The sequence below is a fragment of the Orcinus orca genome, chromosome 6 (genome assembly GCF_937001465.1).
Source record: "Orcinus orca chromosome 6, mOrcOrc1.1, whole genome shotgun sequence".
Lineage (NCBI taxonomy): Eukaryota > Metazoa > Chordata > Mammalia > Artiodactyla > Delphinidae > Orcinus > Orcinus orca.
Genome location: NC_064564.1, coordinates 84334364 through 84352945, shown reverse-complemented (window position 1 = coordinate 84352945; position 18582 = coordinate 84334364). Strand labels below are relative to the sequence as shown.

General features: G+C 38.6%; 1 protein-coding gene across 5 annotated transcripts in view; it reads right to left on the bottom strand.

Moving 5' to 3' along the window:
• Positions 1-18582, bottom strand: part of RECK (reversion inducing cysteine rich protein with kazal motifs) — a 72573-nt gene that overhangs the window by 41466 nt on the left and 12525 nt on the right. For 2 of the 5 annotated variants that reach the window (XM_033431102.2, XM_004271423.3), the window contains exons 5-7: positions 16124-16209; positions 14508-14555; positions 452-485 (exon numbers count right to left, since the gene is read on the bottom strand). In XM_033431102.2, the coding sequence (XP_033286993.1) occupies positions 452-485; positions 14508-14555; positions 16124-16209 (168 nt within the window). Of the gene's footprint in view, positions 1-451; positions 486-9528; positions 9610-13225; positions 13328-14507; positions 14556-16123; positions 16210-18582 lie in introns of those variants that run through there. The other 3 variants (XM_033431105.2, XM_049711013.1, XM_033431104.2) reach the window with 3 other exon arrangements.

Sequence of the window (18582 nt, the reverse complement as noted above, 5' to 3'; positions counted from 1 at the left end):
CACCATGTCCCAGAGTTCTTTGTGTACAGGTTGTGTCTCCCACAGGTGTGCATCTGCCCTGCACAGAGCAAGTAGTCAGTGAATATCTGCTGAATGAACTGAGAGGCAGCCCTCAGCTAGTGCTGCAATTATATTACGTTATATTACGTGGGAGTGCTCAACTTCCTGTTTATCCAAGTGGGGCATGATCTTCCTCTAAAACACCCAGCACTGACATCTGCTTTGTAAATCTGTAATTAGGACATGGGAATTGTTAGAATTCATGAATGGCCCAAACACTCCAGAGGAAAGAGCCTATCAGAATCCTGCTGTACACATTCCTTCAGACGGTTTAGTAACAGCCTAAGTTATAATGTCAGAGTTTTGGCAATATTTATAACAGCTAAATCATATTCTGTAAACCATGTTTTTCTCTTTGGATTGCTTGTATAACCATCAACAATATACTTACTTTCATTTCTGCTAATGCAACTGAAAAGAGCATTCTGTAAATTAAAGGAAAAAAAAACAGAAATTAACAACCACATAGAATTTCTAATTTTATTCCACTTTTATAGTTATATGGAAATCAGGATATCAAACTATTTAATCCTTCTCTAAATCCAAGATTAAAAACAAAGAAACTATGATATAGCATTCTGGTGAAAAGAGAAACCATCTTCTAATACATTTTGGGGATCAAGATTATCACCCAAGCCATAAGCTGACCACATTATAGCAAACCAAGTTTATGTAAAGCTGTACCAATGTGTGTATGTGGGGAAAGTACAATGTAGTAATCTCAATTGTTTCTTGTAGAACATAAAAAAGCTTTCAGAAAATAATATAATAAAGGTTATTTAGGGAAATACATATTTCATATAACCACTGCATTTTAGAGTTGAAAGGACCTTGGAGATCACCACTAATTGTTCTCAAACCTGGCCATGCACTAGAACACCTGGGCTTCCTAGGCCTTACCCTAGACTACAGAATTGGAATTTGGGAATGAAGCACAGAAATCTAAATTTAAAACAAGGCCTCAAAGATGATTCTTATGCAGCCATCCTGGGGCCAGAGTTGGGGAATCTCTCTACCATATTACAGATAAAGAAACCATTTCCTTAGCAGGGGAGAGACTGCCCCAGGTCACAGAGCAAGTCAAAAGTAGAATCTGAGACTAGAATTAATGTTTTTAGATCTCTTAGATCACTGTTCGGAAAATATCACACTGTGTTAAAGTCATTGTAAGGAAAATAAACAAAACAAGACAAACAAAAACTTCCTTGTACAATGCTATTTGGATAATCAGGGCTTGTAGACTATGATTAATATCACACTTGGAAGAGAATAAATTCTTAAAAGAATATGGGCATAAATAAAAGGTAGATGGAAAACAAGTACACCCTTATTAATGAATAGAGATGATTTTGGCTTTTATTTGCAACTAACTTCCAAGCTGGCTACGTGATCTAGACTTATTAAAGGATCAGCTTTATTGACACTTAAAACCTAGCTTCAAGGATCCATCTATGTAGTTGTATAAAGCTGTACTACATTTTCTCTACTAAATAATATTCTACTGTAGGAATAAACCACACTTGATTTATCCAAAGCAAAACAAAATACCCAGGACCCATAGATAAGGGCTAATGAATTCACCCAGTATGAATTCTTTCTGTTAGAGATCTCATCAAATAATATAAAATAGTGAAAAGTAAATATTCTTGGTATTCTTTAATAGTAGTCTTTTTTATATTTCTCTTCATCCATGTTTCTTTGTTTTAGTTTGACTTTTCAGCTACCCATTATAGGTAGCCCTCTATTTTGGTTCAATGGTTTCAGGAACACTTTCAATAAAATGATCTAAATCAATATTAAAAAGTCATCTGCTACCATGACTTCCTTGGTGGTCCAATGGTTAAGACTCCAAGCTCCCAATGCAGGGGGTCCGGGCTCGATCACTGGTCAGGGAACTAGATCCCGCATGACGCAACTAAAAGAGCCCTCATGCTGCAAGCAACTGAAGATCCCACACGTGGCAACTAAGACCTGGTGCAGCCAAAAAAAAAAAAAAGTCATCTGCTACCAACTTTCCAGCCCCTCTTAACTGGGTGAATAAAAATCTCATTGCCCTTCTCTTTTCTTTTTTTTGTTTGCTTTGCTTTTTTTGGCTGAGCTGAGAGGCTTGTGGGATTCTAGTTTCCTGGTGGAACCAGGGCCCTCAGCAGTGAAAGCACCGAGTCTTAACCACTGGACCACCAGGGAATTCCCTGCCATTCTCTTTCTAATATGCTGGTTGTTCCTCTTGTTCCTCTTGTTCCTCTTGGTTCCTCTTGGTTTTGGCTTTTTTGGCCTTGTTCCTAAAGAAGTATGTTTATTATCTTGGTGGCCGTCCTGGGTTACATGGCCTGATTTCCATTTTTGTTATTCTTCCAGTTACTCTTAAAGTCTCTAGAGCTGTGGTTTTCAAGTGGAGGTAATCTTGCTTCCCAGGGGGCATATGGCAATGTCTGGAGACATTCTTGGTTGTCATAACACGGGGGGGTTGGGGTGTTCTACTGAACTGACATCTAGTAGGTAGAGGAGTCTACAGATGCTGTTAAACATCCTACAATGCATAAGACAGCTCCCCTACAACAAAGGATTATCCAGCCACAAATGTCAATAGTGTCAAGGTTGAGAAATTCTGCTCTAGAAACTTACAAATTTGTTCAAGCTTGATTTTTTTTTTAATTTGATCTTAAAAATAAAAGAAATATCACTCTGGGTCAGCCTTGTGGATCACTTAGCTTCAGAGAGAGGTACTAAAGGACACAAAATCTGAAAAATGTCGGAGATCAGCTAATCCAACTCGTTTGACAGAAGCCAGAGTCTGAGGCCTAGAAAGGAGAACTAGTTATGGACCCTAGCTTTCACCCACAAATGGGTTGGCAAACTATGGCACCCAGGCCAAATCTTGCCCGCTGCATGTTTTTGTAAGTAAAGTTTTATTGGAACACAGTCACACCCATTCATTTACATATTGTATATGGTTACCTCACACTATAATAGGAGAGTTGAGTGGACAGTAAGCCTAAACTGGCTGGTAAGCCTAAAATATTTGCTTTCTGACCCTTCACAGAAAAAGTTTGCTAACCGCTGATATAGAAGGGCTCAGCTGTCTCTCTTGATGTCACATCCAGAGCTCAGAGATGTTCTCTAAGCATTTCTCGTTTCCCTTAATGTTCACTGATAGACCTTGCATGCATAGCGTTACTCTAACTTGTTGAACTAAAAACTTTTATATTTCCACGTGGCAGCACCTCTAGTGTTAACACCATTTTTACATCTCTTTCTTTATCTTTACCAGTTTTAAGGTTTCAAACTATGGTCCTTATAGGGAATAGACTGGCGGTTGCCAAGGGGGAGGTGGGTGGGAGAGCGTTGGATTGGGAGTTTGGGGTTGCATGGTATATATACCATGCAAACTGGTATATACAGAATTGATAAACAACAAGGTTCTATTGTATAGCACACGGAACTATATTCAATATCCTGTGATAAACCATAATGGAAAAGAATGTATATATATGTATAACTGAGTCACTTTGCTGTACAGCAGTAACACAACATTGTAATTCAACTATACTTCAGTAAAAAATGAAATTAAATTTAAAAAAGAATGGTCCTTCACTCAAGTATACTGGTATTTGATGAATTCATCAATTCTCTGTTGCTTACTTTACATGCATCATGATTTTATCATATCCCCCTCTTTGATAAAAGACTCTTAACCTTAGGTAACTCTACCTAAGGTATAAACTATAGGTAACTCTACCTTTTCACTGCTAAAACTACTGCTGACTAGTTTGACAGGGCTTAAGACACACATGAGTTACAGCCCTGGCTGACAGTTTCTTCATTTCTTAAGATGGTCCATCAGGGTCTTAGCTAGTCAATTCTTAAGTCTTTCAAATGTCTGATCGCCATCTAGTGGCAAAAGTAGGCAGTAACTGAGGGTTTATACTCAGTTGGGTTTATACCAAGCCTCTTTTTTTTTTTCCTGTGGCGGAGCACAGGCTCGGGACGCGCAGGCTCAGCGGCCATGGCTCACGGGCCCAGCCGCTCCGCGGCATGTGGGATCTTCCCGGACCGGGGCACGAACCCGTGTCCCCTGCATCTGCAGGTGGACTCTCAACCACTGCGCCACCAGGGAAGCCCCCAAGCCTCTTTTGATCTTCTGCCACCAATATTAATACTCAATGTGACTCCATATAGCAGCTCCCTCACCCCACTCATCTTACTCTATAAATCAAAATTACAGTGTAACTGAGGTTAGGATCTACAAAAACCTCAGAGACCCAAAGAACATGTCAGTATGTAAGCGTTGACAGCAAGAGACCTTCAAGTCCCAAACCCTTCACTATACAGCTGGATAGAGATGTACACAGTAAGCAAAGGGCAAAGGCGGGTCTAGAACCCAGATTGCTCTGCCAGTGCTCTCCCATGACACTATCCTGTGAGAAGACTTTGGATTATTATTCTGAATGCAGCCAATGCAAGGTTGAATTTATGTCCATAGAGTAACCTATTTTAAGTCTATTTTTTAAATCAACATCTTAAATTGTGAAAAAAATCATTTTCTTGAAGTATTATTATTTCCCTTAAAAAAATTTGATCATGAAATCTCTCCTCAGGCAGCTGCTTTCATTAGCCAGTTCCCTGCCCTACCTAAAATGGTTTTTGAGAACTGCAATAAGCCCTCCCACCTGTGGGCACACCTAGCAGAAAAACTAAGATACAGAGTGAAATCAAAGTCAAGGGAACCCTATGTGATCCTTTATGCCACACTGACCTTCCTTCTGGGGGGAAGAGCCATTGGGGTCCATCTGCGAGGTAGACTCTGCGGCTCTAACCTCTTGCTCAGAACTTGGCTCTGCAGATTTATTTTCTGACCTGGCCACTCACTTTTCTACTTCAGTGACCCCTTCTGGCATTTCTCCATTTGTCCACTTGTCTCAATACTTTCTCTGTCCACTGCCCTTCTACTACTACTGGTCCCTCCAGCTTCCCTTTCTCACCAATGATGAGGATGACGAAAATGAAACAAACATTTCACATGAATCTTATTAAAAACAAACAAAACCAGGTTTGAATCTTGGATATTTTAGTCACTTCTGGACAAAGACCCAAAAGAGTACATTCTATGAACTGTTATTAATGTTTCCTATTCCCAAGGCTACTAGTTAAAAGGGGCTGCTTTGTTCCTAAGGTCTCAATAAATAAAATCTGTTTGCTTTTCACAGATGAACAGAGAGTTCTCCCAGTTTGAAGTTTTGCGTGAAGAATCTAGCTTATTAAGTGCTAAGTTGGGGCTTCCCTGGTGGCGCAGTGGTTGAGAGTCCGCCTGCCGATGCAGGGTACATGGGTCCATGCCCCAGTCTGGGAAGATCCCACGTGCCGCGGAGCAGCTGGGCCCATGAGCCATGGCCTCTGGGCCTGCGTGTCCGGAGCCTGTGCTCCGCAATGGGAGAGGCCACAACAGTGAGAGGCCCACGTACTGCAAAAAAAAAAAAAAAAAAAAAATGCTAAGTTGGAGAGATTAAATAATTGACCTTTTTTTTTTCTTTTTTTGGCCACGCCGTGCAGCTTGCAGGATCTTAGTTAGTTCCCCGACCAGGGATGGAACCCAGGTCATGGCAGTGAAAGCACCGAGTCCTAACCACTGGACCGCCAGGGAATTCCCCAATAACTGACCTTTAAAAACATGTTTTTTAAACCTCCACAAGGTATTTTCTCCTTGTTGTGGACACCATGGCTTTTTAGTAAAAAAAATCTAAGTGACTAGAATATGTAAAGGAGTTTAATAGGACATGGATATCACTAAACAAATGACTCTTCAGCCTCCCAAATAATAAATGTCATTTCAATAGTGGGATAAAAATGAAACCCAAAACTGAGATAAGATTAATAGGTCCAGACTGCTCAGAGAAGTTTGCTCATTATCACCCAGAGCATCCAACCAGCTGGAAGCAAATTCACTGGCAAGTAATACCTGCAGAGTAACATAAGGTCTAGAACACAGCTTACACAGAGTATGTGTTTGTGGCAAATTGACTGCGGCAAATGGCCCCAATTTTTTACATTTCCCTGTATCTATTTCTCTCACACTAACTCTGGACTTAGTCATGTGATTTGCTTTAGTTAAGTGGACAGTAGCAAGCATGAGGTAAGTAGAGACCTGCACATATACTTGCATGTTTCCACTTCTTTTCTTGAGCCCCTGCCACCACCATGGGAACCTGCCTGAGCTAGCCTGCTAGAAGGCTGGGAGAGACACATAGAGGAGAGCTGAGCTGACTTAGCCAAGGGCATCCTAAACCAGCCAGATCCTGGCTGACTTGCCAGCTGACTGCAGATGCACAAGTAAGCCCAGCCAGAAGCAGCTAGGCCTGCTAAATGCATGAGAAATAATAAATTATTACTAAATAATAATAATTCTAGGCTATGGAGTTTTGGGATGGTTTGCTACACAACATTGTGAATACAGATACAGTATTCAGTGCTTTCTCTGTTCATTCAAAGAATGCCTGATTCATAGACATTTACACAGGGTTTTCACATAAAACTGCTATTTACTCTGAAACAAAGAACCTTATGTACTGTCCAGAGTGGGAAAACTTTCTATTAAAAAATTCTATCTATAAAAATATTAACTGTAGCACCTATTTACAGGCAACAAATTTTTGTTCATCTTTTAAGTCTTACCTGCTCTGTGACGACTTCCCCATTACCCTGGGAAGGGTTTTTTCCTCCAGGCTTCAACGTGTCTTGCACAGACTTCTAGCAACGTACTTGTCTCACTGTATTGTAATGGACTATTTGAATTTCTCTCTTCCCATGGACTAGGCTATGAACTTCTTACAGACAGTGGCTAAATCCTTCCATCTTTGTACTCTGAGAACAGTGCCTGATACATATTAAGTGTATCAACTCAATGAATGTTGAAGGAATGAATGAATGACATGCATGCAAAGACAATTGAGACAATGGACTCTGTCCTAGGAACTCAAGACTTTAGCATTAAAAAGTGACTTGAAAACAAAGACTTACACTATACGGTGACCAATGCTATAATAAAGCATTTCAAGTGTTTATAAATAGCAACTAATTTTGTGTGTGTGACGGTACAGGGCTGAGCAGGAAAGGTTTTAAAGAGGAACCATCTAAGCCAGAATTTCAGTAGGGGTTATGGCATGCTGGGGTGGGGTGGGGGTGAAGGGGAGTTCTGATTTGTAATATTTGCTGATATGTGTGGTATAAATACCCCCATCACAGCTGCTTTTCAAGTTAAAAGCTGGCTGGCCAAATTCCTGAATATTTAACAACCAGTTCTCCCTAGCTGGTAGGAGCTGCCTCCAGCCTACTAATGGATGGGGATGATAGGATGGATTCAGGGAACAGGAATTCCAGGAGGGCAACAGGTGGTACAACTACAACTAACAAATACAACACATGGTAATCTGGGAAGTTATAAGCAGTAAGCTGCTGAAGCGTCAAGGAGGGAAGAGTCGGGGGCTAGGTCGAGAAAAGCTTAAGTATATCAGGCTGAGGAACATGAACTGTATCTTACAGGTGAGCCGCTGAAGAGTTTCAAGGAAGGGAGTGATACGACCATATTTGGTCTTTAAAGAGGTCACCCTAGGAGAAGTGGAGATAGTAAATAAGAGGAGAAATTAGAGACAGGAAAGCTAGTTGGGCAGCTATTGTAGTTGTCCCCCAAAGTGGTATAAAGGCCTGAGGTAGGCAGTAACTGAGGATCTGGAAAGGAGACCAATTTAAGACATATTCCAGAGGCACATCTTTAGAGCTTAATAGCCAGTTTTTTTATTTTTTGTTTTGTTCTGTGGGAGGTGGTGAGAAAGAAGAAAGAGTAGACAACACCTCTTAGGCTTTTAGTTTATGTGTCTGGGAGGACTGTACTTAAACAACCAAGCAAGAAATGCAAGAAAAATGATAAGTTTTTGTTTGGGGATGTGTGTATGTGTGGTGTTGTGTAGCAGTAGGGTGGAGGGAAGAAGAGGTAGGGAAGGTTAACAGTCAGTTTGGCTGCTTTGAAATGTCAGTTGAACATCAAAAGAACACATATCCAGCAGTGATTCAGGAGAAAAAGAGGTTAGCAAAGAAGATTCTGGAGTTGTCATCATATTGGGGCAATTAAAGCTATGGGAGTAGATGAGATTGCCTAGGGAGAAAAACCCGGCCATTTGGATCAGACCAGGTCACAATCTAATCAGACTTGATCAGATTTCCCTTTTGGGATGATCTCATTCAGGTGACTTATAAGAAGAATGGACTGCAGAGGAAATACACTAGCTCAAGGAGACTAAATGGGAGCTATTCCCTTCCCCAGTACAAAGTATGACAGAACAAAACAACATACAAATGGAACGTAATCAAGGTTTTATACTATCTCAAGCCAGTACTGCAGGACCTAATAGGTTTCGCTCTTTTTGGAGCTCATCAGCTGCAGGTAACGGCTCAAATCTAGTCTGATACAGCATACCTGTACAGCATTTTACCATTTACAAAGCCTCCCATTCACAGTCTTCTACTTACCATATTCTGACAATTCTTGGAGTTTCCTTGGTACTAAAAGAAGCTTTACATTTAGGTGCTGAAGGCTCTGCTGAGGCAAAGTACCACATGATTCTTTTTGCTAAAATCCCCAAGCCAACTGTCCAAAGCCTAGGCTGTCATCTGCCATGTAAGAAGGTCTGCTCTATTCCTGGAACTACTGCGGCACAGATCCAATCATACCAAGGCACAGAAGGCCTCTAGCTGTCCAGAGAATCCTGCTGGTCCTACATCCCTGCCCTCCTAGGTCTAAATTTTTAGGGTTATTTTTTCATCCCTTTTCCTTTATGCTTCTGGTAGTAAATCTAGAATCAAGGTTAATTTGAGAGAAAAGCAACAAAATAAAATTAAAACATAGAAATCTTTAAAACAGAACATTTTATTGCGACATTTCCTGAGGATACACTGGACAGCCCATACAGACATACATAAATATGCACCAAACACTGGCATCCACGGGTACCACAAAGTGTGTGGTAAGCTACCATTTGTGTACAGAAGGGTAGAAGAGGACTATATATACATATTTACTTTTATGTGCATAAAATATCTCTGGTGACCTTAGGAACTGGGTGGCTGTGGTATAAGAGGTAGGAGAGAGACTTTTTATTGTATACTGTTTTGAATTTTGAACATGTGAATATTCAAAAAATAAAATTTAACACATACCTGCACTCTTATGCATTTAGCTGTGTGTTGATAGGATAGTGCTGACAGAACTGAGCCTGGCACTCACAAGGCTGACCATCTTTGTTTTTGTGGTTCTTAGAGCCTCTTTTTAATATCCTCAGAGTCTTAATTTTATCTCAGCATTCTCAGAGAACCAGAGCCCCAGGACAGAACATTATTTTAGTTTTCTTTATCAACAGTTTAGTTTAAAACTTAAATGGATTAAGCTTAAAAAGAAAAAAAAAAAAAGCAAATCCTCACAAAAATATCTCCTACTGCCTTTCCTTCATAGTTTCTCAACTTCCTTAATGAAATAACATCAAATAACAGGACTGAAGAAAGCTAGGAAGAAAGGAGAGAATTGAAAATCACATTTCTGAAAACAATATAAAGAAAAGCGCAGAGAAGGATCTGTGAAAGAAGGAATAAAAAAGTAAAAGCACAAAAGTCTGAGGACAAATTTGCAACACTGTATTTCAGTGGCTCATGCAGCAAATGGAAAGGTATATATATTTATGGCCATTATGTTAGAGAACGGCAGGTAAGGTGTGACATAAAGGTATGAAATGGGTTTATGAACCTGAAACTAAAATTTGTCTCATCATGTTACAGACACTGCCAGGTCTCTGGAAATACACCAGCCTCATATCATCTTGATGTTTATTCTGACATTCAAGAAAATCACTATCAACAACCAATTTTTGTTTTTAACCACCATCTTGGTGGCTAGAAGAACATGTTTTCAGCCAGCTATAGACAAAGACTATGCAAAAAGTATTACACTAGATGTCTCACACCTCATGGAAAACATGATTAAGTTTTTACTTTAGTTCTAATCAGCCAATTTGCCCTAGTATGGCTAAACTAGTATGGCTCTAGTTTATATCCAGCATTTGTTCTGATTGTTGGTGCCGGTCATTCCAGTTGTTTAATATTTTAAATATCATCCCTGGTCTAGTATCATACATCCATGAGTGCATGTGGCCTGATAAATACTTCTAGACGGGCCAAGACCAAGCCTGTGAAAACGCATGGCTAACCTAGAACCAAGCATGCCCATGACACTTGAACACATCTGTGATGGAGTTATCAAGCCACTGGTTGATTTTGATAGCTCTAACCAAATGTGTGTGATTCTGAAAGAAGTATTCTCAATTTCTGAAGGAAGTACTCTTTCATAGGTATGAGTCAGAATAAGAGAACTGCAAAGATGGGAGAAGAGCCAAATCTCCTGTCCATTGCAGAAATCCCCTCCACAATGTATTTATCCAGTAAATCTTTGCTTTGAACACTTTCACTAATAAGAATTTCTCTTTTTCTTGGAATATCTCAATCTAATATTCTCATTGAATGTCAGATCAGTACATGGCTCCTTCTCTTTCCATTCCCTAAAAATGATTTTCAAAATCAGCTTTCTGTTTTTTCTATATTTTTTCTTTCATAAAGCTTTCTTTCACTCTCAACGTTCAAGGGTTACTTCATGGTTGACTTTGGGCATGATCTCTCCTCATCTTTAGTCTGGTATTCCTAACTACCTCTGAGATATGGGTTTTTACACTTAAAAAGACCTAACAATATACTTCAATTTCTTTAAAATCCCTTCCCAATGTATATGCTATCTTTGCTGTGTATTTTCTCTCTTTTTTTTAAACTCAATAATAAATTATTACTGTTTTATACAACCTGTGTGTGTTTTAACTTAGTCACTTTGTATTTTTATTGTTCTCATTTTCCTTTGCATCTCAAATAATTATAGATATTTTAGAACTTCCTTTAAAGAAGGATTTCTAGCAAGGGTCCAGTACTGGCAATTCTCTGTTTTGGCCGTATGGAAATACCTTAATTTTGCCTTCTTTCTTGAAAAATATTTTTGCTGGATATGATAGTTATTTTCTCTCAGAACAGTTTAGGTATCATTCCACTGTTCCTGGCTTCCTCTATTGCTACTGAAAAATCAGCTGTTGACCTCCTTTGAAGACAATGTCTTTTTTCCTGACTGCTTTTAAGACCTGTGGCTATGAGGTCTGTCTGTAACGTATGGATTTAAAAAAAAATCCCGCTGGAGATTTCTTGGGCTTCTTTAAACACTGCCTCTGTCCCATATTCTTTCTTCTTCTTTGAGTATTCCAATTAGAATACTTCCTCTATTCTCCATGTTCCTTAAACTCTCTTTCAGCCTATCCTGTGCTGCTTTTCCATATAACTTCTTTAGTCCTATCTCCCAATTCACTAATTGTTTTTTATATTTCCCTGAACATCATCTCCTATATTCAATCCTTTATAACAAATCCTGAATGACGGACTCTACCTTCAAATCTCTGATTTATTCCCAAATACTCGATTTTATTGCTATCATCCTAGTTGTGGGCCTTATTTGTTTTTAGCTAAGTTAGAGGAACTTGGGGGATCTAAAACTTAGCCTGCACATACCTAACACTTGAAGCTTTCTAAAATATTGGACTTTTATTTGTTATGTTGGTCTCCTATCACAGAATCTTTATCGTCTCCCTCTACTAAATAATGGGCTGAGCCCCAAAATATCATTTTTCCAGTATCTGGTCCCACTTTGTCTATCCAAGCAGATTCTCAGCCCAAAATAGGCCTATCTTCTTTTTCACCCCCCACCTCAGTCATGTGCATTTTTGCTAACATGCTGTTGATCCAGCCTTCTGACCCAAATTATACCAATCCTTTCAGGCCTCTCTTTTGCAAAGTTTTCCCTGTTAACTCCCAACATGCTCAGTCTGCTTTCCAATTTCCTCGAGTTCTTGCATGTTCAGTACATATTTTAACTATCTTGACTCAGGTATAATTCTTTAGTATTTGAAGTTGAGCTATATGTAGCTTAACCATAATTCTAACATAGGTCTGACTTCAAAGTTTGTTTTCTTTCTTTTTTTAAGATAATTTTATTTTATTTATATATTTTTGGCCATGCTGCACAGCTATGAGGGATCTTAGCTCCCCGACCAGGAAACGAACCCATGCCCCCTGCAGTGGAAGCATGGAGTCCTAACCACTGGACCACCAGGGAATTCCCGAAAGTTTGTTTTCTTTCTAATATAATAAAACTGCCTCTCACTATTCAATAAATATTTGTTGATTTGCCTAAAAAGAAACCAGATACTATAAAACCACACATAAAAATGCTTTACATTTCACTAGTTTATCTTAGCTTGGTTGGAACAAAACAATCTTAAATGGCATAAAAATTTTAAACTTTATTCATGTAAGTAAATTTCTCAGGAAATCCCCTCGAAGGGGATTCTGCAGCAGCTTATCAGTAAAGATAAACATTAGCTCCTTCAAATATAACCGCTCATTCTCTGAATCTCTAGTCAAACTGCACAACACCATCCTTCAGGGTAAATGTTAACTCCTAAAGTTGTAAGCCTAAAGGAATAGCTTACACATCTGGAAGTTCACTTCCAGGGACCACTCCAGTGTTAAGAAAAAGGTACCAAAAGCCTAGTTTTATAAATTATTCTAATGTTGATACGCAACTAATCCAGTTAAAATAGGTTGCACTACACCAATGTTACCCAATTCACTTTATAACAAATAGCCATTATGTCTAGACTAGACTTTAACAATTCAGTGAGAGTGACTGTTATTTGGGGCTTATAATGCAGAAACTTCTTTCTGTGTTAAAGTGCTCTTGTCTCTCTCTTTATTTCTAAATAACATAAAAAATCAAATTGAATCTTGAATTATCTTGAATAATTTGTACAGTTTTATATATATATAAAACACACACATATATATAAAACACATGTATACTTTACATATATGTATTACATATATATATTTTACGTTTATATATATGCGAAAGAACCTTCTTGGCATGTATATTTTTGGAAGATAGTTGCTTAATTCTAGGCCAAATAGGGGAGGATAGACTGGAAAAGGTAAACTACTCTTAGTATTTCTCTCATAGGACAGTGTTTATCTCTCTTACCTTTCCTGTCCCGTCCTTCATCAACACATACTGGCAGACTTCCTAGGGCAATGCAGAAATCCAGACAAGAGAAGGAAGCACACTAAAATAATGGAGGACAGGCTACAGGAGATGGACAGTGTCAGACATCATGTGGGAGAAAAGAAGGAATTATCACAGTTAGCCACTTTGTTCAAGAGAAACTAAAACTAGTTATTTCAAAGGTAGAGAGATAAGAAAAAAAAGAAAGATCTTTTACTTCTTTGTAGAAAGGCTCTTTTCAATAAGAACAGAAAAGAGTTGCAGTTAATTTGGAAATTTGTCTTCAGAGAAACAGATATAACTTAGCAATAGTACAAAGGAACAAAGGATAAATAAGATTTTTCCAATTCCAAAATATTAATCGAGAGCTATAATTACAGGCTTTGAGAAAAGAAAAAAAAATTAGAACTATAATCTAGAAGCAGTTAAGAGAGTTGTTCTATCTTTCTTCTCCAAGAGAATACAGACTATTAAAAGCAATAGGAATCTCAATGTTTATACATACAAATGATGAATGAGGCATATGTGCTTAAGTATTCGTAATTACACGGTCTTACACTATAAAAAATAATATTGTCATACTTAACAATGAAGTTCTAGGAACTGAACAAAGTAGTCCCAGTGAGGAGCTCTATCACATTAGGGACAATCTTTTGTACATATTTGTCTGATGTGAAATACCTCCTCTACCTCTGCCCCTCCTCAACCTGTTCCCCCCCACACCCAATCTAGATACCACAGTGCTTGAAACACCACCATTGGGAGACAAGAGTCCTTCAGATTTAATAGCCTTTGTAATTTGGTATGTACCTTTCCCCCCCAAATGTAAGATGCTAGGAAAGTCTGAAGCTACTCACACTAGCAATGTGATTTTGTTTCTTCCAATTAGAGGTAGTTGATAAAAGTGGATACCTGGATGGATCAAGGTATAGGAAAAGGGGCAAAAGAGGATATGGAACCTAAGAAAAACTATTTTACAACCTTGGATACAACCAGTTGCTTTATTATGAAAACATTATAGGTTAAATCCTCTGTATATGTGATTTAGGCATTTCTTTCAAATTAACGTTTAATTTCAACAAGTTAATTAAAATTATAACATTTCTAAAAAAAGGTAAATGACATTTTTCTCAACGCCATATTTTCTGTAAAGTAAAAGGCAATTTATTTAACGATGAATTCATTTTTAAAATTTGAGTGATTTTATCAATTCTGATAACATCTAATTAGTCTATCCAAATTTGTTAAATAAAATGCATACCTCATATTCTTTTCTGCAAACTCTGGAAATATCATTTTTTGAAGATGCCTAAAAAATAACAAATTTCTGCATTAATTTATTTAATCCACATTAAACAAACATTAGCTCCAGATATGCTAGAATTTCACTCTCACTTTTATGGCTTTAATCTCACATAATGACACAGTCCTTTTGTTATTTCAGAAACTAGATAACTTTGAAGGAAATGTAAATCAGAGAACTTTTTTTTAAGCTGAATTCCATTCTGTAGCAAATATTCTTGTGAAGCTCTGAAGCTCTGCTGCAGTGAATTTTCTTGTGAAGCTTTGCTAGGGCATTTATAGTTTGCTTTTTCTTTAACCCTTCATGTTTTAAGTTCCCATATGAGCCAAGATCCATATGTAACAGAGGAGACAACTAAAGAGTGAAAGGCAATGCCAGGCAATTAATAAGTTATTTTTATGTAATTTTCTTAACAAGTTTATGTAGAAGATATTATTCCTTCTACAGATGAGGAAACTGACAGACAGAAACATAGAAAGTTATTTACTACATTTAAGTATACACTTTCTATAAAAAACAAGCCAAAACAAATCTGCTGAGGGGTGGCTGTTCTTCCACATGATGATAATCCTCATTTAGAGACGGAGTTCCAGAGCCATGGACTCTGGTTCCTTGTTCTATTTCCTCCCGTTCTATCACCTAGGCTCATGCAATTCTGAATAGACCAGCTGATGAGGACAGGGAAAGCAAGAAGCAGAATGGACTGGCAACTATTCTGTGGCCCACTAGATGTACTATAGCTCAAATGTTCTACAACTCAGTTTCATCTCAATGCCTGGAGGAGAACAGCAGATAGCTAGGCTATGTGCTGCCCAAAGAGTGTGGCTCAGTGGTCTGTATGAAAGTGAAGGCATCACCATGTCTCATATACTCCTGTCTAGAGACCAGTCACTAGAAGGAGAAAATAAGAGAAGGCTTTCCCGTTTAGTTTTAGGGACACTTAAATTTCCCAGTTTTCCATACTCCCACCATTTGGAGTATGAGGAGCCAGGAGACCAGTTTTCCCACAGCACTCTGAGGAACCACTATGAAAAATATACAGTGAGGAAGAGTTCAGGGGCCTAACTTGAATTGGACCTGAGATATATCAAATCAAAGAGAAGTCATAATTCACTGTAGGAGTCAGGCTCACCTTAGGGGCAGAGAATGTATAAAAGAACATACTCAGAGTAAACCCATGATGAACAACAGAGGGAAGATGAAAGCAAAATAAGCCAACTGTGTCAACTGCTCTCATCCAAGCATGCCTGAAATTTACACGACCATTTGGAGTCATTCAGCACTGACTAAGCATGACCATAGGCAGAATACAAAAGGCCTTGATTCCTATCATATTCTTTCTTTGTGTGGCAGATAGAAGTTAAGAAAGAATAAGAGAAGGCTGAGGGTCTTACATGCAGCAGCCATAACTGAAAAGGCAGCATGTCTAAAAGGAAATGGTCCATGTAAGAAATGCTAAATTTGCAGCTTTTATGGGTCACCTCTCCAAAGATATGAGGTAGGCTAGGTCCAAGACACAGCCGAAACTGAAACTTTACTCCACGCTGCTTAAGAGCCTGATTGCCAAGTGTTACCTGCTTGCATGCCTGTCGACACTCCAAGGTAATAGCCAGTTCACAGCAGCCTAAGCCAACCCAGCCATCAGACTTCTTAAACACACCTTAAAAAGAAAATGTTCAAATGTTTTGGTCATAAGTAGTGACAAACACAAATAGAGTGCCAAACTGGTTCATGGATACCACTACAAGTCAAAGCAGGTGTCCATAAGAAAGCTAGCTTAGATAGCAGGGTCTCAAAGTATGAAGCCCCTCCTCCCACCCTTACTCTCAATGCTATCAGTCTTCTCAGGGTCCCTCACAGCATAATTACCAGGTCCTTTGTTTTTTTCCCTCTTCTCCCTGCCCACCCTAAACTCTCTTTAGCTCATTCTCACTCTTAGGTAAACAGAATCTCTAGAGGACATACAGGCTAAGGAAAGCAATGAGAGGCTTTCTTCACCTTTGGACTATGAACCAGAAGAGGAAAGGATTCCAATTTAACTTAATAAGCCAACAAACAAAAAAGGGCATGAGTATTATTGTATTCCAACATTCAAAATATTAAATACCTAGAATATCATAAAACACATGATGCTGTTTAAAAACTGATACTTAGTAAACAGACAGGAACATCTCCTGTGAGCCATGACTGACTTTGATGGGTATACTTTATTGTGGGGCAAAATGACTATTCTGGTTCAATTTATGCATAGCTCTATTTCTCCAACCAAATTACAGTGATACCAAAAGGTGATAAAATTACAAAGTGTTCTAATGCAATTTTCAGATCCCTTTTTGCAATCATAAATGTCAATGAATAACTCCTAGGATAAAATTAGGAGATATAAGTAATAATTATGAAAAAAGAAAAGATTCACTTGTAGGAATCCTGCAAATTCCTTCTTATCTCTTTTAAGAAATGCTTTATGCTGCTTCCATATAATACATAGATCTGCAAATCCACATGTACATTAGATTATTATTTCCATTTTTTAAAAATGTCAGGGATTCAAGGCAATATGTAACATAGTTCTCTACACGAAACTAAGACCTAATATAACAAATAGAAGTATTCTGCTAAAAAACAAACCAAAGCAAACAAATGGCCCATGGACAGACAAAGCTCTCAAAATATAATCATAAAACCATCCCAATTGTTAAAACTGGCTAAAAATCCTGCATATCATAAGCTTCTATAACCCTACATGTTTTTTTTTTTTTTTTTTTTTTGCGTTATGTGGGCTTCTCACTGTCGTGGCCTCTCTCGTTGCGGAGCACAGGCTCCGGACATGCTGGCCCAGCGGCCATGGCTTATGGGCCTAGCCGCTCTGCGGCATGTGGGATCCTCCTGGACCAGGGCACGAACCCGTGTCCCCTGCATCGGCAGGTGGACTCTCAACCACTGTGCCACCAGGGAAGCCCACCCTACATGTTTTAATGGTATAAAGGGCAACAGACTCCCATCTAGTCCCATTGCCTAGTATAGTTAGCTTCCTCTCAATCTTTGCTGCTTGCTATTCAGAATCACTCATATTTTAGAAAGAATTTTGAATGGAATCAATGTAGGTCATAAACTCTGTGAACTTTTACACCATAATGCATTTTACTGCTATTTTCACATATCCAGTGCCTCTTAGAAAATATTAAATTATTCAACAAGCGTTTACATTCACTGAACCCCTATTATGTACAAGGCACTCTATTAGGTATTTTGTGGGCTATGAGATAGATAAAATATATGATTTATCCCTTTATGGAGATTACAATTTGATAGGAACAATACACACATATATAATTGCAGACACTAGGGAGAGGGATAACTGGGAGAACAAGCAAGGATGTGGGCAATTCTAGGAAGCAAATAGTCCACTTTGTTTGAAATGAAAACTTCACACAGTGTGAGAGCCTTCAGAATTCAGAGAAACATAAGATATAGTCCCTTTTTTTCAAGGCACTGGCTTTAACCAGGACTGGAAAATGAGCTTTAATCCTAGGAGACCATGAATACCAGGCTAGGGAGTTTGACCTTTATTCCGATGGAAGTGGATATCCCCGGAGGGATTTTTTTTGAAGGGGGTGGAGAGGACAGCTATGGTGTATTGAAACACCAGTTACAAGGTTATTGCAATAATCTACCCCAAAGGTGTAATCATAAAGGCTTGAACTAGGAATAGTGAGGACAGATGCAAGATTTTACAAGAAGAGAGTCAATGAGCTAAAAAGAAAAAGCTATCAGAGATAATGACTTGAGGGCTTCCAGTCTAGAGTGTCATTCACAAGAGAAAGCAGTTATAAGATGAGTTTGGTTTTGAATTGGCACTTCAGATGCCACCTGGATGCATAGATCCAGGTAAAGACGTGTAGAGGTCATGAACAATGACTTGGATTTGAAAGTTATCTTCCCAGAGCTGATTAGGTAACAGTTCTGGGAAGGAATGTGGTTACCAGGGTGAATGTGGAGAGAGAAGGGAAGAGGACCACACACAGAAATAACT